The 27,908-nt window shown below is 41.9% G+C and overlaps 3 protein-coding genes, 2 long non-coding RNA genes and 2 other non-coding genes across 8 annotated transcripts; 3 read left to right on the top strand and 4 right to left on the bottom strand.

Moving 5' to 3' along the window:
* Nucleotides 1-1,073: 1,073 nt before the first annotated feature.
* LOC116933508 lies at nucleotides 1,074-1,738 on the bottom strand. The gene is made up of 3 exons (XR_004400146.2): nucleotides 1,548-1,738; nucleotides 1,311-1,480; nucleotides 1,074-1,249 (listed from the first exon to the last, which is right to left on the bottom strand). It is a non-coding gene; the product is annotated as an uncharacterized LOC116933508 (long non-coding RNA).
* A 6,352-nt stretch (nucleotides 1,739-8,090) lies between these two features.
* LOC116933525 lies at nucleotides 8,091-10,137 on the bottom strand. Its single transcript, XM_032941283.2, has 2 exons — nucleotides 9,870-10,137; nucleotides 8,091-9,776 (listed from the first exon to the last, which is right to left on the bottom strand). The coding sequence occupies exons 1-2, from the start codon at nucleotides 10,135-10,137 to the stop codon at nucleotides 8,725-8,727; spliced, it is 1,320 nt and encodes a 439-aa protein (XP_032797174.2). The 3' UTR covers nucleotides 8,091-8,724.
* Nucleotides 10,138-13,009: 2,872 nt separating this feature from the next.
* LOC123472584 lies at nucleotides 13,010-14,281 on the top strand. The gene has a single exon (XM_045174444.1). The coding sequence runs from the start codon at nucleotides 13,010-13,012 to the stop codon at nucleotides 14,279-14,281; it is 1,272 nt and encodes a 423-aa protein (XP_045030379.1).
* A 7,617-nt stretch (nucleotides 14,282-21,898) lies between these two features.
* Nucleotides 21,899-22,852, bottom strand: LOC116933512 (vegetative cell wall protein gp1-like). The gene is made up of 4 exons (XM_032941274.2): nucleotides 22,844-22,852; nucleotides 22,584-22,738; nucleotides 22,017-22,516; nucleotides 21,899-21,955 (listed from the first exon to the last, which is right to left on the bottom strand). The coding sequence occupies exons 1-4, from the start codon at nucleotides 22,850-22,852 to the stop codon at nucleotides 21,927-21,929; spliced, it is 693 nt and encodes a 230-aa protein (XP_032797165.1). The 3' UTR covers nucleotides 21,899-21,926.
* A 1,407-nt stretch (nucleotides 22,853-24,259) lies between these two features.
* On the top strand, nucleotides 24,260-24,333 carry Trnai-aau. The gene has a single exon. It is a non-coding gene; the product is annotated as a tRNA-Ile (tRNA).
* Nucleotides 24,334-24,486: 153 nt separating this feature from the next.
* Nucleotides 24,487-24,568, top strand: Trnas-cga. The gene has a single exon. It is a non-coding gene; the product is annotated as a tRNA-Ser (tRNA).
* Nucleotides 24,569-25,090: 522 nt separating this feature from the next.
* LOC123472335 lies at nucleotides 25,091-26,837 on the bottom strand. Of its 2 annotated transcripts, XR_006646758.1 has the most exons (3): nucleotides 26,688-26,837; nucleotides 25,360-25,525; nucleotides 25,091-25,300 (listed from the first exon to the last, which is right to left on the bottom strand). It is a non-coding gene; the product is annotated as an uncharacterized LOC123472335 (long non-coding RNA). The 2 variants fall into 2 exon arrangements; XR_006646757.1 differs by lacking the exon at nucleotides 26,688-26,837 and having other exon boundaries at nucleotides 25,360-25,915.
* Between the last annotated feature and the right edge of the window lie 1,071 nt (nucleotides 26,838-27,908).

The raw sequence follows: 27,908 nt of genomic DNA, 5'->3' as shown, positions 1-27,908 counted from the left end.
TTTTTGCGTCGCTATTTTGATTTTAAAATAAACTTTAGGTCAGCTGTGCTTGGTTGTGCATTATATATCAACGAAAATAAACAATAGTTTTAAATTTGTATGTACAGTATCCTGCACAAAAAATTGAACAACGATTTATTTTGAAAAAGCCATCTGTGGGTAGAAAATATTATTAGTTAACCTTTTTAAGGAGAGGTAGGGTGGTTTTGGCGCAAAATCATCATAAGGGGGGTTGGGTAATGTCAGTCCACCCACTTTTTTTTTTGCCCTAGGTATTAAATGTCTGGAAAAAAGTGTAGACTGTATTATCTGTAGACTCCCCTACCCCCCGGCAAAGTAGAACAATTTTAGCAATACAAAATAGAGTCTTTCCATTACTCATTATTGTCATTATCGGGTCGGGTAATCTGGTAGCAAATCTTCATCCATTCCATTATCAGCAACATTCGGTCGAATCGGATTTGTCGTAGTCACAGGAGATATCTCGGTGTTTTTCTCTCGGACTTCAACGAACTTCAACTTGGTGAGGTTGTAGTCCAAAGACCTTGAAAGCTTTTACAAAATTGCTCCCGTTATCCGTTATTGTTGCTGTTAGTTTTCTTGTAATATCAAACTCATCATGGATATCTTCAAGGATTTTCGCAATCACGTCATACGTCGCCATCCCACGAATTTGTTTGACAGCCAAACAAGCTGATCTTCTGGTCAAATCATCAGCAAACCAATGAGCTGTAACGCCCAAGTAACTCTTTCTTCTCGTGGACCAGGCGTCAGCCGTTGTACAAACCCAATCTACAGTTTTCAGCTCATTCTTAAGCATAACTTTCTGCCTTAAAAAGGCTGAATTTATCTTTTTTCGGTAAAACTTTCTGTGTCTCATGTGCAATTTTGGACACAATCTCTTCATGAAGTTTCGAAATTCAATTCTGTCAGTGTGGTATAATGGAAGAACTGCGTCGCAAACATATTCCTATGGAGAATTAATGATAAGTTGCAAGATCAGGATTCAGGAAAGTTCAAATTGGTTTCTCAGACTTACCACAACATAATTGTAGAAGCTATCTCTTGTCAAAACTCTAGGATAGCTGTCGAACGATATTTTTTGTTGGGAGGTTTTCTTGCCTGAGTAAGACTCGGTTTCACCTTTAAGTGGTGACACGTTAAAACTTAGTCCTGATTCCATCTTCTTCTTGTGATCCAGTTCTTTGCATAAATCCTGATACTTGGGGATAATATCTTTGTGTCTGCTCTATAAAAAGTAAAGTAAAAGTGATTAACTAAATTAATATTGACACGAATTGAAAACGTACTTTAAGGTGCTTCATGATGTTTCCTCTGCTGTTCCAATACACTCCTAAGGTATTGTTATGCCTTTTTCAATCACCAATTTGGCACTTAATGACGAATGATCCTGGTGTTCTTCCGTTGCCAATGAATTTAAACATTTCCGGTGGAAACGAAATGCAAACCAATTTCAACTCTGGAAATTAAAACACAATGAAGCAATTTAGAAAACATTTGAATTTCAAAAGGCTAAGAAGCGATACCATCTTGGGTTGTGGGTGTGGCTTTAGTTATGTCTTTACAGCCCTTTGGTTCCTTGCCCTTAGTTTTGTCGGTCTTTTTGTTTTCCTTGTTCGTTGGATCAGAAACTTGACTAAGTAGGCTAACATCAGTTCTTAGCTCGGTTACTGATTTGTCACTGTCTTCATGGCTAGATACATCAGCATCACTGCTGGAACCGTGATCAGCGTAATCTCCTTCACCTAGAGTAAGAAAATAGATAGTTAAGTTTGGAATAGTCTAAGAACAGTCCATTTATAAGGTACATCTTAGCTGAGCAGCGGTTGGAGGGTTGTTCACTGAAACTGGTCTTCGTACAGTTGGAGTTTCCTCCGATGAATTGAAAGTACTGCAAGTAGTCTGTCTAAGAGACTTCGCTTGTTGTTGTTCCACCTCAGTTGTTGGAGGTGGTTGCAATTCGTGTTGGGCTGCAACTTTTGATTGTTGATGTTCAAGACTCTCAATCGTAACTGTAGTTGAAGATGATTCAGTGGCAACCAGAGTTTTTGATTTCTTAGCACACTTACTGGCCTTCCTCTCCTAGAAACATTACAAATTTACACTTCAGTTTTAACCTTTTCAAAATCATAATGTTTCCACTTACTTGTTTGTCATTGTTCTCTAATGACGGTTCACTGAAATGCTTTGAATTTGAAGCACACGATACTGTTTACTGTCACACAGCAAAAGGAATCAAGTGTCAAGCAACGTGAGAAATTGCCAAAACCCAGTATGAAGTTTAAAAAACGACCAAGAGATGGGGTCGAGTCCGAGTAAAAATACCGCTACCGCGAGCTACGAAATTTTGTACCACGGTAACGGTAGCGGTAGTGTAAAAAAAAACTAACGCGATACGGTACTGCGGTACTACCGCGATACCGCGTTACATACCGCGTTACAATTTGGAACGCGGTAGGCCAACCCTGGAACCAACCTTTCACACCTTTGTGTCAGGGGCGGAAGCAGCACGCCTTCTTGCCACTGAGCAAGGGCAATCATTCCGAAAAAAAATCAAGGGAGAATTCAAAGAAACTGGGGGGTTCTGTGACAGCCAGAGAAGACTCGCTACCTCTTTAGATGTGCCAAATGGTGAGAGAGACTCAAGCACAAATAATTCTTCACTGGGTATGGCTAATGTGGTTTCTTCTACACACCATTTCATTATTATTTTTATTATTCCCTCTTCGTTGTTAATTATTACTTTTTGTATTTAAAGTTTTACTCATTAATCGAGTGAAATCTGTACCCACAGAAACCCGTTCAACTAGTAATACTTGTTGGGGGCCATCCAATCCTGCAAGTGCCTTAAATAAAGCCACTGACCAAACTGTCCACTCGAACACTACGGGCAGGATTATTGTTCAATGTCACTCAATCTCATTAACAGCAAATCCCACGGCAAATGGTGGTTCCAAAGCTCTACCTGCCCCAGCTATACCCACTGCCCGTTCGACCACTGCCTGTTCGACCACTGCCCGTTCCACAACTGCCCGATCAAACACTGCCCGTTCAACCACTGTCCGTTCGACCCCTGCCCGTTCGACCACTGCACGTTCGACTACTGCCCGTTCGACCACTGCACGTTCGACCACTGCACGTTCGATCACTGCACGTTCGACCACTGCCAGTTCGACAACTGCCAGTTCATCCACTGCCAGTTCGACCACTGCACGTTCGACCACTGCCAGTTCAACCACTGCCAGCTCGACAACTGCCCGTTCGACCACTGCCAGTTCGTGTTGAAATTGCCCAATAAAATATATGACAGGACAATTTAGTGCAGCGTGATTACCTTTATTGCAACTGACATGAGATAGAGAGAGAACACACTTGACATGAACATGACATGAGTATTCAGACGACAAAAAGGAGTACGGGCATCATAATAAAGAAGCCTCTGCTTGCCTCCTTTTTCAACACACCCACTCAAGCATAGGCAATAAACTTTTTAACAATCATGGACAGTAATATTAATCTCTTCTCTCAATTTTGTAAATCTTGGTCCATTAAGGGCTTTCGTCAGAATGTCGGCCAGCTGCACATCAGTATTAATGTAGGTGACGTCAATAGCCTGTTCCTCTTGCAGAGCGCGGATGAAATGAAATTTAACATCAATGTGTTTCGTTCGCTGATTAAACTCCGCATTCTTAACAAGTTTTATTGAAGACTGATTGTCACAAAATAGAGTAGTAGGTGCAGATTGCGGCAGACGAAGATCTTGAAGAAGACGTCTCATCCATACCACTTCTTTGGCGGCCGTGGCAGCAGCCACCTATTCGGATTCAGTGGTTGATAATGAGACACACTTTTGCTTTTGACTTTTCCAGCTTACGGGGCCTCCATTTAGCAGCAGAACAACTCCAGTTGTCGAACGCCTGTCATCGAGATTTGAAGCAAAATCTGCATCGGTGTAGGCCAGGAGCTCATTTTGAGAGTCAGAATTTCCAAAAATGATTCCATAATTCAGGGTCCCCTTCAGGTACGAGAAAATCCGTTTAACGGCGTCCCAGTGAGCCTTTGTTGGATAACTAGAAAACTGTGAAACCTGGCTGACAGCGAATGCAATATCAGGTCGGGTACAAGTGACAGCATAAATAAGAGAGCCGACAGCTTCACGAAACGGCTCCAACAACGTTTGACAGGTAGACGAGTCGCATCCAAGATTTTTTGATAGACGCGTAAACGGATCCGCAGGGACGACGCGTGTGCTGCAGTCAGATAGGCGAAATTTTTCAAGAAGTCGCTTGATGTAGTTTTCTTGAGAAATATGAATAGTTTTCTTCAATCTGTCTCGAACTATCTGAATCCCCACAAAACAATCGGCAGGACCAGACGTCATCTCAAATTGTTTGGCTAGAAAATCCACCACACTGGCAAGTTTTGAGGGATGACTACTACAGACTAAGCCGTCGTCGACCCAGATCGCGATCACTGTTAGGCATTTTTCTTCTTTTAGAACGTAAACACACTGATCTGCACTGCTGCGGACAAAACCAAAACTAGTGAGAAAACTCTGAAACTTCAGATTCCAGGCTCTAGAAGCCTGTTTAAGTCCATACAGGCTACGCTTTAACTTGCACACTTTTTCTTCATGACCGGGAGAAATGAATCCTTCGGGTTGAACCATGTATAGGTCTTCGTCCAAATCTCCATTCAAAAATGCAGTTTTAACATCGAGCTGTAGCATCTCGAGGTCCAACACCGCAGCTATGGAAAGAATGACACGTAAAGATTAATACTTCACAACAGGAGAAAAGGTTTCATGAAAATCAATTCCGGGGCGCTGCGTAAAGCCCTTGGCGACAAGCCTGACTTTGAAACGACGAATTTTTCCTTCTCCATCTAGCTTCAACTTGTACACCCATCTGTTTTGAATGGCTTGTCGACCAGGTGGCAGGTTCGTCAGCGTCCAGGTTTCGTTATTTATCAAAGAATCCATTTCCTCTTCCATCGCAATCTCCCATTGGTCTGCTTGAGGGGATTCCATGGCGCTCCTAAAATTTGTCGGCTCTTCCACGGCACCCACCGCAGTGAATTTTGCGTAGAACTTGTTTGCAGACTCGTCAATCCACCTTACCGGTGGTCTCCGAATTCTTCGTCCGAGGGAAGGTTCTTGCGTTTCACCAGTTCTAGGGTTGCCGGCCAACTCTTTCGTGTTAGCTTCTTCACGGCTGGGGTTGGAAGTTTCCACTTCTTGAGACTCTATGGATAAAGCCGGTTCATCTTGAATGTTCTCTCATTGAATGGAGACATCGAGTTGTGGGGCTTGAGGCAGTCTCATTTCCTCTTCAAAACAGGAATTGGCCACAAGGTCAAAAATACTATTTGGCTGCTCGATCTCAACTGCCCGATCATCTAATTCTTGAAAAACAACATCCCTGGAAATCAAAACTTTACGACTTACAGGGTCCCAGGCTCTAAAAACTTTTTGAGTTTCACAGTAGCCCACATGATGACATTTCACTGCCTTGGGATCAAACTTGCTTCTTTTTTCTTTTGGAATGTGCACATACACCGTGGATCCAAAAACTCTGACGTGGGAAACATTCGGTTTGACTCCTATCCGGTCAGAACTTAAAGCTAGTAAGAAGAATGTCGGGGTGGGTGTTCGGAATGATGGTATCTGATTGGGCAATCGGGTTATGAAAAGGACGGCTGATGGTCGACCCATTTGTAATTCTTGTGGCCACCTTTGAGGGTGATGAGCGTTCTCCTTGTTCCGACGGGGACAGAGGAAAGAATTTGGTTGTTTCGAACTCTTCTATTACAGGTACGGAGACGGCATCACGTTCAAGAAGTATACTTCGAGCTCCAGAAACTGAAGAGAATTGTTCCAAAAATGTCGATAATGTTAATGATGTAATTGGTTCGCACAGGTTAAGATCAAGAAACAAACTACGGTCTCCTGTGCGTTTTTCTTTATAATGATCTTTTGGTTGTATGCTTGTGTGATTATTGTATGATCGAGGACGATCCTTTTTTTTAGGTGGCGATATTGTTACGTATGTCTTTTTATGTAGTCTTGTGTAGTTGTTTTTATAAATGACCGCTAGATGGCTTTTTCAAGCGTGGTCTTATTAATCTAGAGCTAGTTAGTTTGCGTCTGTATGTTGTCTGGTAAACAACTTATGCTCTACGGTTTTTGTTTATAAGCGTTTCGGTTAAACTATCTGTGTTTTAGTCCATTAGGGCCCCATTGGAAGTAGTGTTAGAGTTCTTTAGAGTAGTCCAATGGTGAAAGGGACCTTTATGTTTGTGCCCAGTGACGAAAGGGCTAACATTTAAGTAACTTTGGCTTTGGGCTGTTTGCATCAACAAGTGTTTATCGCCTCAAACAATTCTACCCGTGACAATATATTGAGTACAATATCATTCCATGGAAATTAAACACACCATAAGGTAATTCATGAGTTTGACCGCAATAAGCTTGTCAAATAAGGGAGAAATGTAAATCAAAAGAAGAAAAGAACAAAAATGAAAAGCTGTATTGCAGATAACGAGCAAGATTGAGACTCCCGACTCTTTGTTTACAGATTTAATGATGAAAAAAGAAATAGAACAACTAGAAAATATTAAATTTTTTACCTTTAGATTCTTATAATGCAAATATCCAATGAAGAAAGAGACAATACACCAGCACTGTCCAAAATCAAATGATTTTTTTTTGCAGAAATAGTTTTTTTTTTCTTAGCCTCTAGCACCCTCACCAATATTTCCCACAAAATGGCCCCGGCCCGAATGCTGATTGGTTATCACATTTTAACTCGTTTGCGATAAAAAATCTCAAAATTATTCAACGATCTTTTGTTCCTCAGATTCCTGGTGTTACAACGATTAGAAAAAACACCTTCTGAGGTCTGAAATAAGAAAATTTTTGCTCGAACGGCCGTGCCAAATTTTCTGGTCTTTGCTCCCACTTCCCCTCCAGATACCGAAAATTTTCATTAATTAATTACGATTTTACTAAACGTCCAAACCGGAAGAATGATACAAGAATGAAAAGCCCTTGCCAAGAGCTTCCGATAAATGTAAAAATGTTATCAAAATGTTAAAGTCCAAAAAATTCCATAATGGATGTAGTTTATTCCTTTTTCTCGATTCAGTCGAGTTTCGCGAAAGACGACGAAATAACTATAAAATCATTAACTCTTACGGAAATTTGTTTGGTTTTAACATTTTGCATTAAATTTCACAAAAATCAAAAGCTCTTGACAAGGGCTTTTTATTTTCTTTAAATGTAGTTTCTTTTGACTCTTTGTTTATTTTTAATTTAGATTTATTTAGCTGGACACGGCAGCTTTATTAAAACGTTAAATTTCATTTATCCTCATTCTTATGAAGGTATAAATGATACATAAGACCTGTACTAATTAAGTGAAAAGAATATTTATTGAAACAATGCATTGTATTTGTAAAATAATGAAAAACACTTTCATCCATACAATCAGTAAATCTCATGAATTCAATACGGATCATCAAAACTATCATTTTCTTCACAGCTATCACGTTCGTCATCGTTAGCAGTAAGCTCGCCTTCTTCTTCGTCAGTAAGTTGGTCAGTGCTATCGTAATCACTCTCGGAATCTGAATCTTCTTCTTCGGGTTCCAATAAACCGTCGTCAAAGTCAAGATCCTCCGTAAAGTAAGTTTCATGTGGGCCAAAATTTGAATCCAATTTGAAAATTTGAAAGGCGTCAGAAAATTTTGCTGACAGACGCTCTCTTTCCGTGTTAGCGATTAGAGCCTTTCCAGCTAGCACACGTACAGCCAGGCAACTACCAGGTAGCTACCGACAAGAGTCGGTCCTACCCATAATTTTTGCGAAAAAGAGTTGTTGTCTGGCTGTTGTTTTACAATGACCTGGTAGCTACCGATTGTCTATGATTAGGAAGTATTGTTAACAATAATGGATAACAACAGAACTTCAAAATTCCGTTATTTGGTAGCTTTGCATGACTCAAGAACAATAGGTTGACTGATAGTTTTTATTAGTTTTAATAGTTACTTTTATTAAAAATCACGAATAAAAAAATGGGAATACTGCAAAAGTATCGTCATTTGTCACGGTGGTATCATCGTCCGAAATTTTGCCGTCGTTATTTAAAATTGGTATAGGCATTACTTTACATTTTACATCAGAAATGCGTACTTCTGATAGAACATTTTCTAACAACTGGACCTCGGCAATTTTTAAAATATTTGCGGCGTTTCTAAGATTCTCGTACAAGCTTGATATCACAGACATTTGTCGGCCAATTAAATAAACAAACCCAGCGCGTTGCACACCATTGTGAATCAAGAAGACAGTTTCATTGTTTAGGTAAACACAGTTGTTGGGTGGCAAACACGACAGCCTCCAGTGATCACACTGTGCTACTTTGAATTGTTGTTCTCTGGTGTTTTCAAATGGAATAGTTGGCCCATTCTTATGCTCTTGTTTTAAAATCACTGTATTTGGAGTAGTTTTCAATCCGCAATATTTCTGAGTTTTGGATGATTCACTAAGACGTTTAACTAATTGAGCTAGTGGGTTGTTGCTGCGCCTAATGCGTCTTTTCAATTGCTGTAAGTAATTTTCAAACGGGAAGCTACTAAATTTATCCAAAGGACCGAATCGCATAACATCATCAGGTAGGTGGATGAGACAGTGTACATTAAATGTTATGAAATGCCCACCGTACAGCTTTTCTGATTCCCTGGCAAAATGTTTAAAAGCCGTTTACAATAATGATTATGCGTAAAACAGAGAGGTTGTGAACAAAGAAATTTGATTGCCACATGGAAACATAGGAAATGGTTATAAAGCGGGGAAGGAAGAATTCCCTTTAGTACAATTGGGCCAGTAAACAGGAACTGTCTTAATTCAGTTGCTTTCCAACGACACAGTTCCGAAAGAGAGCGAGGAAGTCGTGAAAATTCACTTGGAACCCAATTTCTTAATAATTCTAGACGGTCTGATATTTCTTCAAGCATTTCAGGAGTGATTAAATGCTGTGTAGTTTGACGATTCACCCAATGAATGAGAAGTTTACCCATCACACCCATGCAGACCAAATGCATGTAGTCCAAAGGAATGTCTTTGATCATGTCAATTTGAAGGTCTTCTAGAACTGATCTCATTTTATGATGCTCTGGTGTTTCTCTGTCGGTAAAAGTCTGATGCGTGCGAAGTGCAGCTTCCATGTCTGAAAAAACAATCCTTCCTTTTTTTTTACCAGGCTTCACAAAGTTGATTCCAATAGCTTTGCATTTGGGACAAGCGAATTTCCCTGTATGTCCACATGTGCCGGCAACAAAAGACCGAGCTGGTGCGTCACATATGAATCCCGACAATCGTACTTTAACATTCACTCCTCGATGATCCAATCCATCCTTTTCTAATTGAACAGCTTCATCAATAAATTTGCTCAAGAAAGAATTCACACAATCGGGCTTTCCGGTTCCATGGTATACACCGATTGGGAAAGGTTTTTCTTCTCCATATATTAATCCAAGAATTGGCCAGAAGGTACTCCGGCTGCTTTTTGTCAATGGTAGCCCATCAACATTCACCAATATAGAGCTGGATTCGGGAATAGAATTGTGTGGAAGATTAGCAAGTTGCTGATGGATTCCTTGTTTCAAGCCGAAATGCCAGTACTTCCCGTCTGCAATGTTGTCTAACAAAACTGATCTTGGAGTCTTGAGTAGGGTACGAGCATTCAGCGGCAGATCTTTAAATGTTCAATTCTGTTTCTTTAATGACTTCAATCCTTTAAGAAGGGCATTCGACGCAGAATGTGGAATATTGAAACGATTGACCCAACTTCCGAGAAACTGTTCGAGTTCTCTGTGACCATCAATCTCTATTACTGGGTTCAACAGTGCTTCGCAGTAGTCGGAATCAATTTCTACGTATTCTTCGTCATCAGATTCACTCTGCAGCCATCCCTCATCCTCATAAAAAATTGAGTTCACTGTCACTGCAGCTATTAGACTCGTATGAATCGTCACTTTCATAGTATCTGTCAGTATCTGATGATGCTGATGACGCATCTTCTTCACTTGACGTAGCTGCACACGTTTCTCCTTCATTTGACTTCGGCGGTTGATTGTCTTTTCCGTTATCGTTTTCCTCAAGATGTTGAGACAAAATTTGTGTGTCTTCTTCTCCACTTGTTACGGTATTACCAGAGTCACTATTGCTACTCTCATAATCACTGTCAGAATTTCAATCGTCAGCGGTTCCAAGATATCGAATAAGTGGAGCTAGACGATTGCGTTCTTGTCCTTTAGAAACATTCAGCTTTCGTCTTTTCGGGGGAGGATCCATATGCTGACCAATCTCACTGCACTTATTTTATAAGCCTATTCAATAAATATAAGTAATGGATCAATTCTGAAATTAACTAAACAATTAATATTTTAATATATTCTCAACTGGGAACTTACGTGTAAAGTATTGGAAATGTTAAGCCGTTATCAGTAGAAAAACAGTCTGCAGCTCTATCCTATTGTTGCAAATATTGTCTCCGATGATGTGGCTGCATATAATGTTTGGATGACACTAAAATGTACAAAGAGAAAATGAATACCACTTATATGAATGTTAATAGACAACAGCTTACCTTTTATCATGTTAAATTAATTGATGAATAAAACAGCATCGACTAAATGAAGAGCACGCGTTTGAAACACCCTCTTGTCGTATGCAGTGAGTCGAAACTAATCGTATCTTTTCCTGTTGGAATATTCACATTTGTTAAATAATCAATGAAGTAGAGCACAATCTTATGGCATGGTTTTTATTGTAAAAGAATGGACGTAATTAAAGTATACCTTGTAATCGCAGTCGAAAAGAAGAAAATGGTCTTGGTAATGTGGCAAAATGGAAGATGACAACGCGATTCAGAAAGTGTCAATAATGCCAACCTTTCTATGGATGCTCTACTTACCAAAAAGGCGTCTTTGTCTCTAGGGCTATGCAGTCTCATTTATTTATGAAATAAAAGGTTTCATGGACTAAAAATAACAGACAATTTGTTTTAATTAAAAGACATCCGATTCAAAATATTGATTTCGATACAAAGACTTGTTATAAAAATTAACGTACACCGTCTGAAGTCAGCCGCAGTGGCGGCAGCACTGTCGTTGTCACTTGCCTTGGTGAATCACTACGTTGTTCCCCTTTTGATCTTTCTTTTGTGTTCTGAGCGAACCTTTGATATCTTTAATTACGTATTATCTTAGAATAAGGTATGTTTTACATATTTTCGAATAATCCTATGCTAAATGTTGTGGATGCTTTTTTGCATCTTTATTGTGTCACTGATTTTTTATTTGGTATGGCAGATATTCTTAACGGATGAACTAAAGCACGTGGTTACGTACGTCTGTGATGGTATCTATCGGCTAATTTTTTAAAGGTATATTGCAAACAAACGTAAAACTGAGTTAATGTTTTTTATGGTTTACAGTTTAACTCTATTACCAGAAGGTGTAACACTTCTTTTTACCTGCATCGATGTTTTGGTTCACATATTTTGCAACTCATTCATAAAACACTCGCTCACCTTTCATCGTCTGTCATAAGAGATATTTTGTTAAGCTTAGTCAACCATGGCCTACTAAATGGTTAAGGCCAGTAAACTTCAATCTTCCCTATGAGAGCGAGAGGATTTGCTACCAAAGCCAATCAGAATCCTTTCTGATCACGTGCCGATTAGGGCCAATCAGGAGAGGGAGGATACGACGACGCAATCTAGCGCTCGATAGTGTGACTCCTTAAATAATAACAATTTACAGAGGACAGGGAATTTGGGTAGTAGTAGTAGATCTCAGAAGGTTTAATGTCCATTATGTATTTCCATATACGTTTCTTCCCTGAATGACCAATCGTCCCCAAATTTTGTACAAAATTCTGTCAAAATTTGATACGTGGTGTAGTGGTTTTTCATTTGATTCTATTATAGTTTAAAAAAGTTAATTTGCGTAATTGTTACCTAGCTGGTTGCCGAATCCTAGGCACTGAATTTGCTTTTGTTTGCGTAACCTTACAACTGTCAATGCATTGCAGTCAGTGCAGAAGGCTGTATAACAGTCACTAAACACAGTAAGTTTTTTCTTTAACAAAATGTTTTATTCAGTAGATTTTTATACATTTTTTTATGTTGCAGTAGTAAACAGGCTACCAGAACGGAGACTATTGTCACGTGGAGATCACGTGACATACGCGTGAGACACATCCCACACTCACCTCCTTCTTGGAAACAAGCAAGGGCGAATGTACGAGTACATTCGACCTTGTTTTGTCTGAATGTTGCGGTGGCATCACAGGACGCTTGCACCTTCTCTAACGCTTCGGGGAAACAAGCAAGGGCGAATGTACTCGAACGTTCGGCCTTGCTTTGTAGTAAATGGTTAAGGGTATCTTCTTCTTTTGTAGAAACAAGCAAGGGCGGATGTACTCGTACAACCGACCTTGCTCAGTAATAAGTCATACGGGTTATTTCGATTGTTCGTAGAAACAGCAAGGGCAAAAGCACTCGATGATTCAACCTTGCTGTTCACCTACCATAAATAGGCGGTGTAGTGTCTCTTGAATGTAATGTTCTTACTTGACGTCTTACCGTGTGGACGTCCTAATACACTCGTGTTACACATCACCCCCAAGTGTAACAAATGGTGGAGATGCAGCATTACTAAGGAGACAAGGCAAGGAAGTTTATCTTATAGTATTATTCATTGTCAGAGGCGAAAATCGTTTAGGGGCTCTACCACAAGCGGTTTAACCAACGGGTTGTGCCAAATCTTAAATTGTTGGATACGGAGCCACGTTTTCGGCTGACAGTGGGGAAGACTATTTGGTTTCTATTAGCTTTCTCTCAAGGAAATCGTTTATTGCTGTGACAAGATTTTGAGGTATTGTAATGCAGAAAGACATTAATCATTTTTTTGCCGGAGGTAAATGAGAAAGTCATCGAATCGACGTTGGCCTAGTTGTCCAAGGGATCCGAGCAGACGTTTACACCCTTTGCCTCCATCTACGCGCCCGGTACCGGAACAGCATCTGGAAGGAAAAACTGTTGAGCCGGACAGCACAGAGGACGTAGTGGGAAGTGGGCAGCGGATAATCCAGGCTGAAAAAAGGTTGGAGAGTACTGCGAAAGATCTTGAAGAATCTTACGTAGACAAGAGTATTGAGGCAGTTAAAGAAGGTAGCGAAAAAAGTGAAGACGACGAGTTGGAGAGTACTGCGAAAGATCTTGAAGAATCTAACGTAGACAAGAGTATTGACGACGTACACGAAAGTAGCGAAGAAAGCGAAGAAGAGGAAAACGGGGATAGCACTGACGAGGAGCAGTTATTTGCAGATACCGATAGTGATTCAGGTACTGGCATTATGCCTCCTCAGATAAAGTTTTTGAGTCCCAAGGTCTTTAAGGCAACGCCGGAAGATGACGCCTTCGACTGGCTTGAGCGTTACGAGTCAACGGGAGCGTACAATCAATGGGGCGATACGGAGCTAAGGGCGAATTTCAGCATGTATCTGGATGGAGCGGCAAGAAAATGGTACCTGTGCTCCACACTTCCGACGGAGTGGCGTGATTTACCCATACGACCGGGGGTTGGCCTCAACGCAGCTGATCTTCCGGCAGTAACTGGAGTCAGAACACTGTTTTTGAAAGAATTTCAGCAACAAAACTACAAGCTGTTCCAGGAAACACGCTTGCGGAACCGGGTTCAAGGTATCGAAGAAGCGACAACTAACTACTATTACGATGTTATTGATCTTTGTAGGGTGGTGGATCCAACAATGGCGGAAGCCACCAAAGTCGACTATCTTTTTGGGGGATTACGGCCCTCGTTGGTCGAAAAATTGTACCCGTTACAACCCAAAACAGGCGAAGAATTTTTAGAGGCGGCGAAACGGTTTACTGATGCCAAGCTCTTGGCCAATAGACGAAACTGGCCGGACGCGGTGCTCGGGGTGGCAGCAACCAGAGTGGCGGATGTTCCAATTGATTTCATTCGGACCCTTCCAAAACCAGCTCCAACTGTGGCTGATACGGAATTATGGAAAGTAATTAAAGAACTGCAAGGTGCGGTAGAAAGTTTGAAGATTCAAGCAACTCCACCTCCGAAGAGACCAGGAAACGAGAAGACAGTTACGTGGGGAGAGTCGGAGAGAATCTACAGAAACAATAACGGAGTACTCAAATGTTACTGTTGCTGTTAATCTGCTATGTTAATGTTAATCTGCTCGTTTCCGACAACGATCCTACTCAGGTCCTCCTGGCCCACAGAGAGGGCCGTTGGGTCCTCCCGCGCCAATCAACATCGTGTCCCAGGCTAGCCGAGACGGCTGCAGATTCATCAACACAGAAGGAGATAAAGGAGCAACCTATCCTTAGACTTGATTTCAGCAAGCTGATCAGAGAAGAAGTCACTTGTGGAACACGGCAAGTAATGGCAGTCGTCGACACAGGGGCAGCACTGACAGTTATATCACCGGAGCTGCTACGTGCATCCCAGTTCGTGCTGCGTCCATGGGACGGACCGCGGGTGGTGATGGCTAATGGAGAACAAGCAACGTTGATGGGAGCAGCCACCATTTCGGTCAACCAAAAAATGGGAACAGCAACTGGCGAAGCGGTGGTATTTGGGATGGACGGAATTGATTTGATTTTGGGCAATGATTTCCTGAAACAGTATGGCAAAGTACAAATCGATTATCGAGAGCCGAAGGCCTCAATTACTTTTGGAGATCAGCCTCTTTCAGCCATTACATCGCAGCGGACAGATCACCAAACACGGTCGGTTAAATTGATTACCAACGCTGATGTAACAATCCCTTCTTTCTCAGTGGCCAATGTGATGACAGTAGCGCCAGCTTTACAGGCGGAGAACTTTTGTTTCGAACCATCAGGAAAACTTCTACAAACCAAGGGAGTGTCGGTGGGACACGCGTTACTGGCAGCCAAAGTGGATTTCACCCCGTTGGCCAATTTAACGTCGACTAGCGTGTGGATTCCAAAGGGGACGACATTGGGAGTCATCAGTGGCTACGACGGAGAAATGCTGAGCTGTGGCCTAACGACAAAAGAAGAGAACTCCCCAATGACCAGACCACCAACAAAGGAAGAAGTGAATCAGCGGAGGAGACTCATAGACGACCTCAAAAAACAAGTAAATCATGGCATTCCGAAAGACAAACGTGAAAAAATGTTCCAATTGCTAGAAGAAAATTTGGAATGTTTTGCGGCAAACGCTTCGGAAGTAGGCCGCTGCAACATATCCGAACATAACATTGAAACGGGAGATTCCCCGCCAATCCATCAGGCCCCGTATGCCAGCGCGTGGAAGGCTAGAACCATCGTGAACGAACAAGTAAAAAGTTTGGAAGAGGCGGGAATTATCGAAATTTCGGACAGCTCGTGGTCCGCACCGGTGGTACTAATCAGAAAGAAGGATGGAACATGGAGATTCTGTGTCGATTACAGAAAGCTGAATTCAGTCACGGTACGGGATGTTTATCCTCTACCAAAAATTGCGGATGTGCTGAGTCGATTGGAAGGAGCAGAATTTTTTTCCATCCTCGACTTACAAGCCGGATATCATCAGATTCCGGTGAGAGACGAGGACCGTCACAAGGCTGCCTTCATTACGGCTGATGGGTTGTACCAGTTCAAGGTACTCCCATTTGGCCTATCGAACGGTCCCAGTTCATTCCAGCGGTCCATGGATATTATACTGGCCGGACTTCGATGGACAGCGTGCCTCGTCTACTTGGATGATGTTATAGTGTACTCGTCAACAATCGACCTCCATGTCGAACGACTAAGGTTGGTATTGGAGAGTTTAAAGAAAGCGGGCCTTAAGTTGAAGGTGTCCAAATGTCATTTTGCGGAAACCAGTTTGAAAGTATTAGGTCATGTAGTGGATGCGGATGGTATTCGTCCAGACCCGGACAAATTAGCAGCGGTAAAGGAGTTCCCACCGTGCAACGAAGGAAAGACGGTGGCTCTTAAAGTGAAGAAAGTACAGAGCTATCTTGGCCTGTGCTCTTATTATCGTCCACACATCAAAGATTTTTCTATAATTGCACGCCCGTTAATTTTGTTAACCAAAAAGGATGCAGTGTTTGATTGGGGTCCTGACCAGGAGTCCAGCTTCAACACACTGAAGCAAGCGCTGCTTGCAGCCCCAGTCCTGGCTCATCCGAATTATGACCTACCAATGGAAATCATTCCCGATGCCTGTGGCTACGGCATTGGTGCGGTATTGGCACAACGAGTGGAAGGGCAAGAACATCCGTTGGCCTATGCCAGCCGCCTGTTAAGCAGCTCCGAAATAAACTACAGCATCACCGAGAAAGAATGCCTGGCCTTGGTTTGGGCCTTAAAAAAATTTAAAGGTTATGTATGGGGATGCAAGATCGTGGTAGTTACAGACCACCAGGCGCTGTGTTGGTTGTTAACCAAACGAGATCTCGCTGGACGGCTAGCCCGTTGGAGCTTGTCGATACAGGAGTATGACATCGAAATCCGGTATAGAAGCGGAAAACTCCATGACAACGCAGATTGCCTCTCGCGATGCCCTTTACCCGTGACCGAAGACCAAGAAGAAGATCGCTGTGTGGCCATTGGACTTGTGGGGAGTGGCAGATCGGTGGATTTTGGACCGGAGGAAGAATTCATTGCGGAGCAGCGTCGGGTCCCGCGGTGGCGTCGTCTGATGGACCAGTTGGAAGCAGGTCGTGCAACGTTAAAAAACTTCTGTCTATTCAATGGGCGACTATGCTTACAGACCATTAAAAACGGTAAACAGTATCGTCGCCTGTGCGTCCCACGTTCCTTTCGGGAACGCGTCGTAAAGGCATACGATGACGACTTGATATCAGGGCATATGGGAGTTCGACGCACCCTAACGAAAATTGCTAATCGATTCTTTTGGGAGCGTTTGGCGATTGATGTTACGAATTATGTGCAATCATGTCCTAATTGCCAGGGTCGAAAAGGAGTGAACAAACGGCCAGCCGGTTTCCTGCAGTGTATTCAGGTGGCACGTCCATTTCAAAAGGTGGGAATCGACCTCTTAGGTCCGTTTCCCATGTCCAACACCGGAAATAAGATGATCATCGTTGCTGTTGACTACTTAACGAAGTGGGTGGAACTACGGGCCATGCCCAACGGAAAGGCGGATATGGTGGCAACATTTTTCGTTGAACAAATTGTGCTGCGTCATGGAGCACCGGAATCCATCATTTCGGATCAAGGGAAATGTTTTATAGCTGAGCTTACCCAAGAAGTCATGAAGAATCTTGGAACCAACCACAAGACAACGTCAAGTTACCATCCACAGGCAAACGGATTGGTTGAGCGAATGAATCACACCTTGGCGGCTATGCTCTCAATGTATGTCAGCGCGGACCATAGAGACTGAGACGAGGCATTACCTTACGTGTGTTTTGCTTACAACACGGCGCGGCAGGAATCTACGGGATATTCACCATTTTTTTTGCTTTACGGGCGTGAAACAATGTTACCTATTGATTTGGAATTAGGTGCGGATGCCAACCCTCGGCTGGTTACGTCGGGAACGGCTCCGGATTATGCAACCCAGGTTGTGACCGAATTGACGAAGGCTCGAGCATTGGTGCACACGCGATTGGGAGTCGCCCAGGACAACCAGCGACGAGAGTATGACAGTCGCCACAGAGAGCTTCAATTTCAAGTAGGAGACCAAGTCCTGGTGTACAAACCCTTTCGAAAAGTAAAACGAGCAGAAAAATTGCTTCATCGCTGGCAAGGACCGTTCAAAGTGATCCGACAGACAACTCCCGTGAACTACGAAGTGAAGTTAAGTTCCGGATCAAGAAAATCGGAGATTGTGCACGTCATAAAGATGAAACTTTTTCACGACTTGGTCGAACGAGGTCCAAATTTGAATACAGAATCCACAGAGGCGACACGTGAGACACCTCTACCAAACGCCCCTCAACCACCTGTGAGGATTCATCGGGAGACGGGTACGGATAATGGAAACCACGGTGAGAGGGCTGCAGTTTTATCCGACAACAGCGTCCATCCAGTACCGTCATTTGGGGGAGTTCGTCAGCCAGAAACAGCAAGCAGGCCGGCCCGCCTCCCCACAAGGATACAGCCGGCTCGTCGAGCTGGTCGACCGAATCGTTACCTCGCTTTGTTGCTGCCTTACACAATTTGTGTATTGGCCTTTCTCGGGTCAGTCAAGGTAGATGCGTTGCTTGTCCGAGACAACGTGCTTTTCAATGAAAAGCCGGGTGTCGCGTTCGGAGAATCATTCTGGACAGTCATAACAGACCTCGATATACGACCGGCAGAGGCAGTGGTTCAGACATTGAAAGTGAGGCTGAAGGAGTACGCGGACATGGCCGTTAAATGCCGTAAAACAGGAAATCAACAAGGTGCATCGGCGGCCAAAAAACTTGATGTCAAGTGTCATTGGTTTGAACGTGAATTAAATCAATCCGAACATCGACTAGCAATTTTTCGGGACGCCATTGGTTCTCCTTCCAAACAACGTCGAGCGGTGATCGATGGCGGCGGATCAGCGTTAAAGTGGCTGTTCGGAGTAGCCACCCAGGCTGATCTCGCTGGATTGAATAAGAAGATCACCGGCCTTACACACCGGGAAAATGAAATAGTCCATTTGATGGACCAGCAGGCAACTGTAGTGAACGAATCACTTTGGGAGATCCGGACAAATACCAAGTTGATCCAGGAGTTGGAAGGGCAAACGGCGGAACTAACAAAGAATTACAAAAATTTGCTTGGACGAATGGCAGAGCGTCAAGCTTACATGATCGAGTATTTCGATTTTTTCATCAATCTAGACACAGCATTCGAGTCGATGGAAGCGAGCCTGCAGTGGCTTCGAGACTTGGCAGACGCTCTTGACGAAGGGTTGGCCCTCTTGGCAAACAGCCGATTAGCGCCTCAGATATTTCCACCTGCTCAAATGGCTTCGGTGTTGAAAGCAGTTAATCGACAACTACCCTTGGGTTGGGCAGTATCGAGTGAAGAATTATGGGTGACCTATCGTGAAGCTATGGTGACGGTGGCAGCGGTGGAGGGACGTTTTCGTCTCTTTATCAAAATTCCGATCTACGATCACGCACAGCAGTATACCCTGTTTGAAATTTTCAGTTTACCACGAGCAACAGACAATGGCACCCATGGAGTGGCGATCGGGGACCTACCGAATTTTCTGGCCGTTTCCACAGATTTGGAGACTTTTATTGAACTTTCGACTGCCGACGTTCGGGGTTCCAAACAATCGGAACGATTAATTTGTAATTTTCATACAGGTTTAGGAAAACGGGGAGCACGGAAATCCTGTGCGATTTCGTTATTCACCAATGACGCCAACCGTAAACTAACGCAATGCAGACAACAATTTAAAGAATGGAAAGGATCCGAAGTAGCTTATCTTGGAGAGAATCGCTGGGTGTTCTCAGCCATTACAGCTCATGAGGTGGTGTTCTCATGTCCGATCGGTAGCAGCCAAGGGCCCCCGCAATCACTGTTGCTGCCTCCGTTTGGGATTTTTGATGTCCCTCCTGGATGTACGGCTCGAACGGAAGACTGGGTCTTCCCCGCCAGTTTAGACGGACGATTGGAGGTCTCGTTAGATCCTCTGGTGGCACCCACGCTGGCCGCAGTGGGGTTTAATGTAACAACGTTCAAATCGGTCGCCATCATTGAGCTCCCGAAGGCGAATGCCACATCAATTAATTTCATCAGCGACCTACTGCGCCAAAACGACGGCACTCGTGCGTCGTCTGAAATGACAGGATTCCAGATTCAAGAGTTAATGAAGAAGACGACCGAAGAATTTCAGCTGTCGGAGCCAAGATATCCGTTTGAACTTCTGATCATGTTACTATTACTAGTGGTGGCAACAACTTATCTCAGTTACCAAACTGTGTGGCTGAGAGGCCGTATGAGGGCCCACGAACAATTAGACGTTCAAGACGATCACTTCCTACCGCACCTCGAACAGGTGGCGGAGGTTTGACACGACATTTCCTTTTTTTTTTTTTTTTATGCTTCTTTTGGGGGTTCGTTTGGAATTTTTTGTTTTCGGGATTTTTTTGTTTGTTCTTTATTTTTGGTGTGTTGGGTTTTCTGATTTAGGGTTTTAGGACTTTTTTGGGGTTACCGTTCTGGGGGTTTTATTTTTATCAAGCAGTCGGGGGCGACCGCCTTCACAAGGGGGTATCTGTCACGTGGAGATCACGTGACATACGCGTGAGACACACCCCACACTCACCTCTTTCTTGGAAACAAGCAAGGGCGAATGTACGAGTACATTCGACCTTGTTTTGTCTGAATGTTGCGGTGGCATCACAGGACGCTTGCACCTTCTCTAACGCTTCGGGGAAACAAGCAAGGGCGAATGTACTCGAACGTTCGGCCTTGCTTTGTAGTAAATGGTTAAGGGTATCTTCTTCTTTTGTAGAAACAAGCAAGGGCGGATGTACTCGTACAACCGACCTTGCTCAGTAATACAGTGGCTACCTAAAGTATCGGAACGCGCGAGAGAACCTTATGGGAAAAGGCGATTTTCTCGGCGCTCCTAAATACAGCGCATTCGTCGGAAAGCGACAAATTTTTTTTTGTAGGGAGTTATAGGGGTCAGCTATTAGTTGATTTTTTTTTAGATTTTTTCAATGTTGGGAAGGGGTGTTTTTAATCCGAGCCCTAAGTATCGGAACACGCGAGAGAGCCTTATGGAAATGTGGCTACTTTTACAACCTATTATTAGTGAACTATTTGTAATAAAACTACAGGAAAAGATGCAAAAAACAGAACTATGCTAGTTCTACGATATACATCATTTTCAAATTTTTTCATTTAAATTTAACCCAATGAATTTCAATTTGAAAATCCAATTTATCAATTTATCCTTTTTTCCCCTTTCTTTCTCCTCCCAGCAGAGTTTTCGCGTTTTCTCCCCATTGGGTTGGGAGAAAAAACATCACCATTTTCTCCCAAACCAATGGGGAGAATATACCCGGAATATGAAAACGCGACAACTCTGCTGGGGGGTGAAGAAAGGGGAAATAAGGATAAATTGATAAATTAGATTTTCAAATTGAAATTCATTGGGTTAAATTTAAATGAAAAAATTTGAAAATGATGTGTATTGTAGAACTAGCGTAGTTCTGTTTTTTGCATTTTTTCCCGTAGTTTTATTACAAATAGTTCACTAATAATAGGTCGTAAAAGTAGCCACATTTCCATAAGGCTCTCGCGTGTTCCGATACTTAGGGCTCGGAATAAAACACCCCTTCCCACCATTGTAAAAATCTAAAAAAAATCACCTAAGACCCCTATAACTCCCTACAAAAAAAATTTGGTCGCTTTCTGACGAATGCGCTGTATTTAGGAGCGCCGAGAAAATCGCCTTTTCCCATAAGGTTCTCTCGCGCGTTCCGATACTTTAGGTAGCCACTGTAAGTCATACGGGTTATTTCGATTGTTCGTAGAAACAGCAAGGGCGAAAGCACTCGATGATTCAACCTTGCTGTTCACCTACCATAAATAGGCGGTGTAGTGTCTCTTGAATGTAATGTTCTTACTTGACGTCTTACCGTGTGGACGTCCTAATACACTCGTGTTACACATCACCCCCAAGTGTAACACTATGGAGAAAAAAGTTACACAGCGGCGACAAGATACCTAATTTTTGATGCTATATCCACATGTATTATGGTGGTCATCTGAACAGGTATGTCCTCAAAACCATTATTGTGCTGGTTCACCACCAAAAAAAAAGAATACAAAATACAAAAAAACTAATTTGTTTTCTGTATCTTTGCTGGCCGATATCTTGGATTAGGGCAAGTATTTGCCATATGGCCCCTCTGTAAACACAAAAAAAAATAAATTTTTTTAGAATAAAAATATAAAAAAACCTTAACTTACGTTGTGGCAAATCCTGTGTTTGGCAACTTTGTCGACATGCCTTACTCTTTTCTTTTTTGATTTTTTTTTGTATTCCCTCTGGATTGGGAATTTCAGATGGTGGAGCTGGACCTGGAGCTGGACCTAGAGCTGGTGAAGATGGAGCTGGACCTGGAGCTGGACCTGGAGCTGGTGAAGTTGGGGACGGTGAAGTTGGGGACGAAAAAGCTTGGGACGGAGTAGTTGGGGACGGAAAAGCTGGGGACGGAGAAGTTGGGGACGGAGTAGTTGGGGACGGAAAAGCTGGGGACGGAGAAATTGGGGACGGAGAAGTAGGGGACGGAGAAATAAGTGGTGGCAAAGAAGATGAAGAAAAAGAAGAAGGAAAGGAAGAAACTGGACGAGGAAGAGGAGAAAATTCTGGAGAAGGAGATGATGGAGTCGGAGAAGGTGAACTGGGAATGGGTGAAGAAGGATAGGGGGCAGAAGGCGAAGTTGGGGCCACAGCATTTTCATTAGCTCTACTTTAAACAAAAATAAGTATTAATTTTTAAATCTAAATATTATTAATTATCTATTATAACTTACCCTAATTCACGATCTTTTTTCTTCCTATAATATTGCCTCACGAGTGAATGGCAATTACAATAGAAAGCTGGCAGCCATTGATTGTCCGAGTCTGGACAATTTTGAAATTTAACAAAATACCAGACTCGGAACTTACCATCTTCACACACAAATTTCTAATAAATGTGAATGACCTTTCTACTTTCTTGTAAATTATGTTGTAATCTATCTCTCTAGTTAGGAACGGCAAAAACTGTAGTGACAAGCTTGAAAAAACTGACAGTTGACATGCTGAAAGTCGTGTCAATAACAAGAGCTGTTCTGCTATTGATACGATGTCCACTGGGTGGCGCGACATGACGTGTCGTTTTTTATAATTTTTTTTTCCGTAGAGGCAGAGTTATAAGAGGAGATTGTTATGGCAATCGGTTTTTTTTGCCATAATATGGCAACCGGTCTTCCCTCAATAAAAATTCGTGCAGGAACGTAACAAAAATAATCCTACCCATTCACCATCTAGCGGTCGATTGCGAACTAGGTTTCCACAATCTAGTTTGCAAAGTAAACATGTCTTTCTCAATTCCTGTTCCTTTGTTATTATATTAGATTGAACTAAAAATTGTCTTTTATAAGCTAATATTACAAAAGGTCATGGACTAATTTGTGTTACAGGAGCTGGTCGTGACTTAAAAGAGCCAAGGCTTTGTCCGCAAGTGCTTCAAATATACCGTGGAGGCGCCTGGTGGTGGTTTGCAGCAATATAACAAAATAATTTCGCGCAAGTTTGTTTAAACATTTGTATTGATGCTTACTTTTGACAATACATTTTTTTCCATGAACAAAAGTTCTTGACAGCTTTTTACTAGTTTTCATAGGTGTTCTTTCTTTGGCTAGGTAAAAATTACGAAAGCGTTTTGATTCCGTATGAAATCTTATGTGGACATATTGCAGTATTATATATGGTAGTGACTCTTCATACTTCATGGAATGCGATCTTCCAGATTTAGCTTGCAATTCAGCTTTCCCCTTCATAATAAAGGTATTGATGATTACTCTTCTTGTAAATTGTAAATTAGTTTTTTATAGTTGAATGCCAATTACTCTCTAATTCAAAACTAGTTTATTGGTCCAATAATTGACGCCAATAATTGACGCTTCTGCGAAAAAGTGCAAGTTGAAAGACTTGGCTTGTTATTACCGATTATTTTGATAACGGTGACGTCATGACTCGTAAGTATGAAAGAAGACAAGACGGAGAAAGAAGCAAACACTATAAATTGATTGGAATTTAGAAATCTTGGATCCAAAATCTGTTTATCTTTGGCCCACGTTACATGTCTATAGACAATTTTTTTCAAAAAAATTGCCCGAAGGACATTACCGAAGGAATCTTGTTTACATCGTCAAAAACTTCGAAAATTACAAACAAGAATTGTCATAAATGATATTTCGTTAAGCATAGTCAACGTGCCGATTGTGTTAAAGGGAAAACTTCTAGTGAAGAGTTTTATATTTTGAAATGACGTTATAAGGTAGTCGTTCGACATTTGTGTGAAAGTTAAGGAAGCGACCTCGTATGCACAACAACGTAAACGGAAACAGGAAATATTGTAGTATGGTTCCGAGGTGGGATGTTTTTTAATGCTAGCTGAGACGCTGGCTAATTTAATCGAGTAAAACAATGGTACGAATATGACGGCCTGTTAGCTCAGTTGGTTAGAGCGCCGTGCTAATAACGCGGAGGTCACGAGTTCGATCCTCTTACGGGCCAGTTACGTATATATTAACAATGTCCTTTTGTTTACGTCAACGTTTACCTCTCGTTCCAAACCGGTGACTTTGCTGACGTCAATGTTTAACATTCAACAATTTCTTTTGTGTACGCTTTTAATATACCTTTTGTTAATTAATCGCCACTAATGTAGCAGATGTGGCCGAGTGGTTAAGGCGACTGACTCGAAATCAGTTTCCATCTTGGAGCGTAGGTTCGAATCCTACCATCTGCGAAATATGTGAATAATGTAACCTTTGAATTATTTACATCGTCAAAAAGTTAGAAAATTACAAATAAGAATTGTCATAAGAGATATTTCGTAAAGCTTAGTCAACTTGCTGATTGTGTTAAAGGGAAAACTTCTAGTGAAGAGTTACATATTTTGAAATGACGTTATAAGGTAGTCGTTCGGTGTTCTCCGATCTCGTACTACTTTATTCTCGTACCGGTACGAGATCATCGGCACGAGATTGGAACTTCTAAGCAGTCGTTACGAGATCATCGGCTCTTGACAGAAGATATTTTAAAAAATTTCTTCGTCGTAGAAGAGCCACTTCTCTAACCAACCGCCCGGCATTGCTCCAAGCCGCTTAATGAAATTTTAGGGAAACTGGGCCGCCTTATATACGGTCGCAGGGGGTGAGCGCTGTGCCACCAAGCGGGGTTCGTTCCCTTTGGGTACGAGATTGTCAGTACGAGATTGCCGGTACGAGATACTTAAGTAAGAACGATTTAGTTTTATTAGAAACAATAGTTCTGAAAAAAAAACTTGCTTTATTGTAGTTATATCTGTATTTTGGCAAGAAGCAACTGAATTTAAAAATCAAAATACACTATTGGAACATTTATACGACTTGACTGACGATTGTATAGATTCTCAATTCGTTTTCAAGAAAAGCAGTTGAACTCATCTAACAAGTAAAGACGAGATGCTTCCAGTGCTGCAGATGACGAAGAAAGCCTTCTAATAAAATAAACGATTATTTAAATGGATGTTTAGACTTTATCAAATTTGTAAATTACCTTAATCAGATTGGTCATATTCACAGGGCATGCGATAAGTCTTGGAGCAGTACTTCAGAAGGTCATCTACGGTATATTCCTTGGTGTGTTGATATTTCTCCCAAATATCTTTAATCCTCTCGTTGGTCCTCATATACACTTTGTTCTGACTCCTGACGTCTTTACCCTGTAACAACAATCTTTTATTAATCAAATTCATCTGAGTTTCTTTATAGAGAAGTTCAATTAGATGATAAAGGTTCAAATCGCCCTTCTTAGGAGCATGCATGTTTATCCGGTAATGCCACCCTTCGGCATCGTTATTCGTCCGCACTTCTTGAAAAAAGACGCTCCAAGTATCTGGATACCAAACACGACTCGTAATCCACTGTTTCTCGACATAGTCAAAGAACGTTCTCAGATCCGTAATAGGTAATGGTGGAAGATTATCGTCGGTTCTTTCTTCGTTTAATGCAATCAAATCATCAACTAATTGGACTGATCGATCCTTCAGTTTTTTGAAACAACCTTGAATTTCTTGATATGGAACGAATGGCAAAGCTAATGTTTCCCGCACTAACTCTTCAAAAAAAAAGAAAATCCAAGTCTTTTTAGATTACGATACACACTTTGCGTCCAATGAAAATTGCAACCAAAAATCTTCGTATCAGGGAAAACATCTTCAAATGCTCTTTTGGTCGCTGTTTCGAAATCCAAGACCACTTCTTCTAAGCAAGGTTCGTACTCGGGATCAAAAAGAGATTTTAATTTTTCAAGGACCGCGACATAATCGCTTAGCTTGCGACCGGACATCAACACATAGAGCAATGGAATCTGTTTTGACTTTCCATTCTTCGTGACAAACCCATGGATGGTGAACAACTGGCTAAATGGAAGTTTAGCCACATGAAAAGTCCCGCCAACATACCATCTACGCATATTTTGCAAATCCCTTAACTGCTCTTTACTGGCGAACAAAATGTGCCGTCTATCCCCTACAGTGATGTCACCAACAAAAAAATCCTTCGGCAGAGCATGGTGTTGCAATTCAAATTGGAGGGTGGTTGGATGTAGACGCCTGTCCTTTTGTCTGACGTAATTGCCAGCCTTAGCTAAATTATCTGGGTGCGGTAGATCTAAATCTGGATGCTGCATAGCAGCTGGGACAAGTGCTTCTTCAGCAATAGCTTTAGCAGATTCAAATTTTTTGGAGAGTGCATTTTCTTTAACTTTTTTTACTAAGGGAACTTTCAAAATCAGAGAGGGATCGGGAAGGTGACTATGACCCTTTTCACCTTCCTTAAATTCTTCTCCCTTTTGCTTTACAAACGCTGCACAGGATTGCTCACCTTTTAAACCACGCCTCGTACATAGCCAAGTGACTACTCCACTTTTAGTGGGTTTCTCGCTTTTTCTCCCATATCGATTACCTATTCCATCCAACAACTGATCCTTTCCCCTTATCGAAGCCCCAAATTCAATATAAAAGTGTTTCACCCAGATTGCTGGTGTGATTGGCTCCTCGTAAATCAGGCTTTTCTCTCTGATGGGGACCGGAGTAACGTGACGAGGCGAATGAACAGTATCTCCATTCTCTGATTCAAAGGATGATCTAAGTGATAAGACAAAATATTATTAGTTACTTCGTTTGCAATAAACATTTTTTAACTGTATACCTGCTAGCTGTGGAATTATCTTCTGGTCTAACTGGGCTTGGCGGGTGAAGTGAAGTGTCTAATCTAAAAGAAAAATCAAAAGGATTAATTGCAGAGTCATTCAGAGACATATTGGCAACTGCCATGTCAAGTAATTCCTGTGGAATATCTGGAAAGTCCATATTTATTGACGGCATTGGAGGGACAACTTCTTCAAGGACGACTGAGTGGTTAGAGGAGCTATGAATAGTAAATCTTTCATTGACAATTATGTTTGTAGTTGAAGAAGTTGAAGCGATAACTGAATCCGAGAAAGGAATAACTGCTGCATTTCGCCTTTTCGGAGAACTTTGGTCGTAACGAGGGTTCGGTTTTCTGTTCCGTTTAGGTCGTGATTGCTGGAGCGGAATCGAATTAGCTTCAACGGCGGCTGAGGGAATACTCTCCAGTTCACAAGAAAAACATGTAAACAAATTGTCCCGCTTTGCGATCTTGTAGCAATCCTTGTCAATCGCTGAAGTAAATAAAAAAAAATTAGTAAAAATCATAGGAAGACATCAATTTCACAAACAAGTTTTCAGCAAACAAGAAATAATGACATAGAAAATAGTCTCTTGCAATCTCATACTTTTCAAATCTTTCAGTAATAAGTGGAATACAAAACAGTTAAGAGCAAAGACTGAACTTACATGTAAAACAGCGTCGGTGAACCGATTTCTCGCACTGATTGCACTTAATTTTCTGATCTCCCTTTTTAAACGCTATCTTACACACGAGACACTCCATTCTTGGAAAAAGATGAAACACAACTGTCGTAGTTCTCAATTTTGTCTTCTTATATAAGACGTCAAAGCAAAGCAAGCCAAGGTCATTCCAGACGCAACCCTTGGTCATTCCAGACGCAACCCTTGTAAG

The sequence above is a fragment of the Daphnia magna genome, linkage group LG5, assembly GCF_020631705.1.
Source record: "Daphnia magna isolate NIES linkage group LG5, ASM2063170v1.1, whole genome shotgun sequence".
In the NCBI taxonomy this organism is placed as follows: Eukaryota; Metazoa; Arthropoda; class Branchiopoda; order Diplostraca; family Daphniidae; genus Daphnia; species Daphnia magna.
Note: the sequence above shows the minus strand (reverse complement) of the source record. Positions and strands in the feature narration are given on the sequence as shown.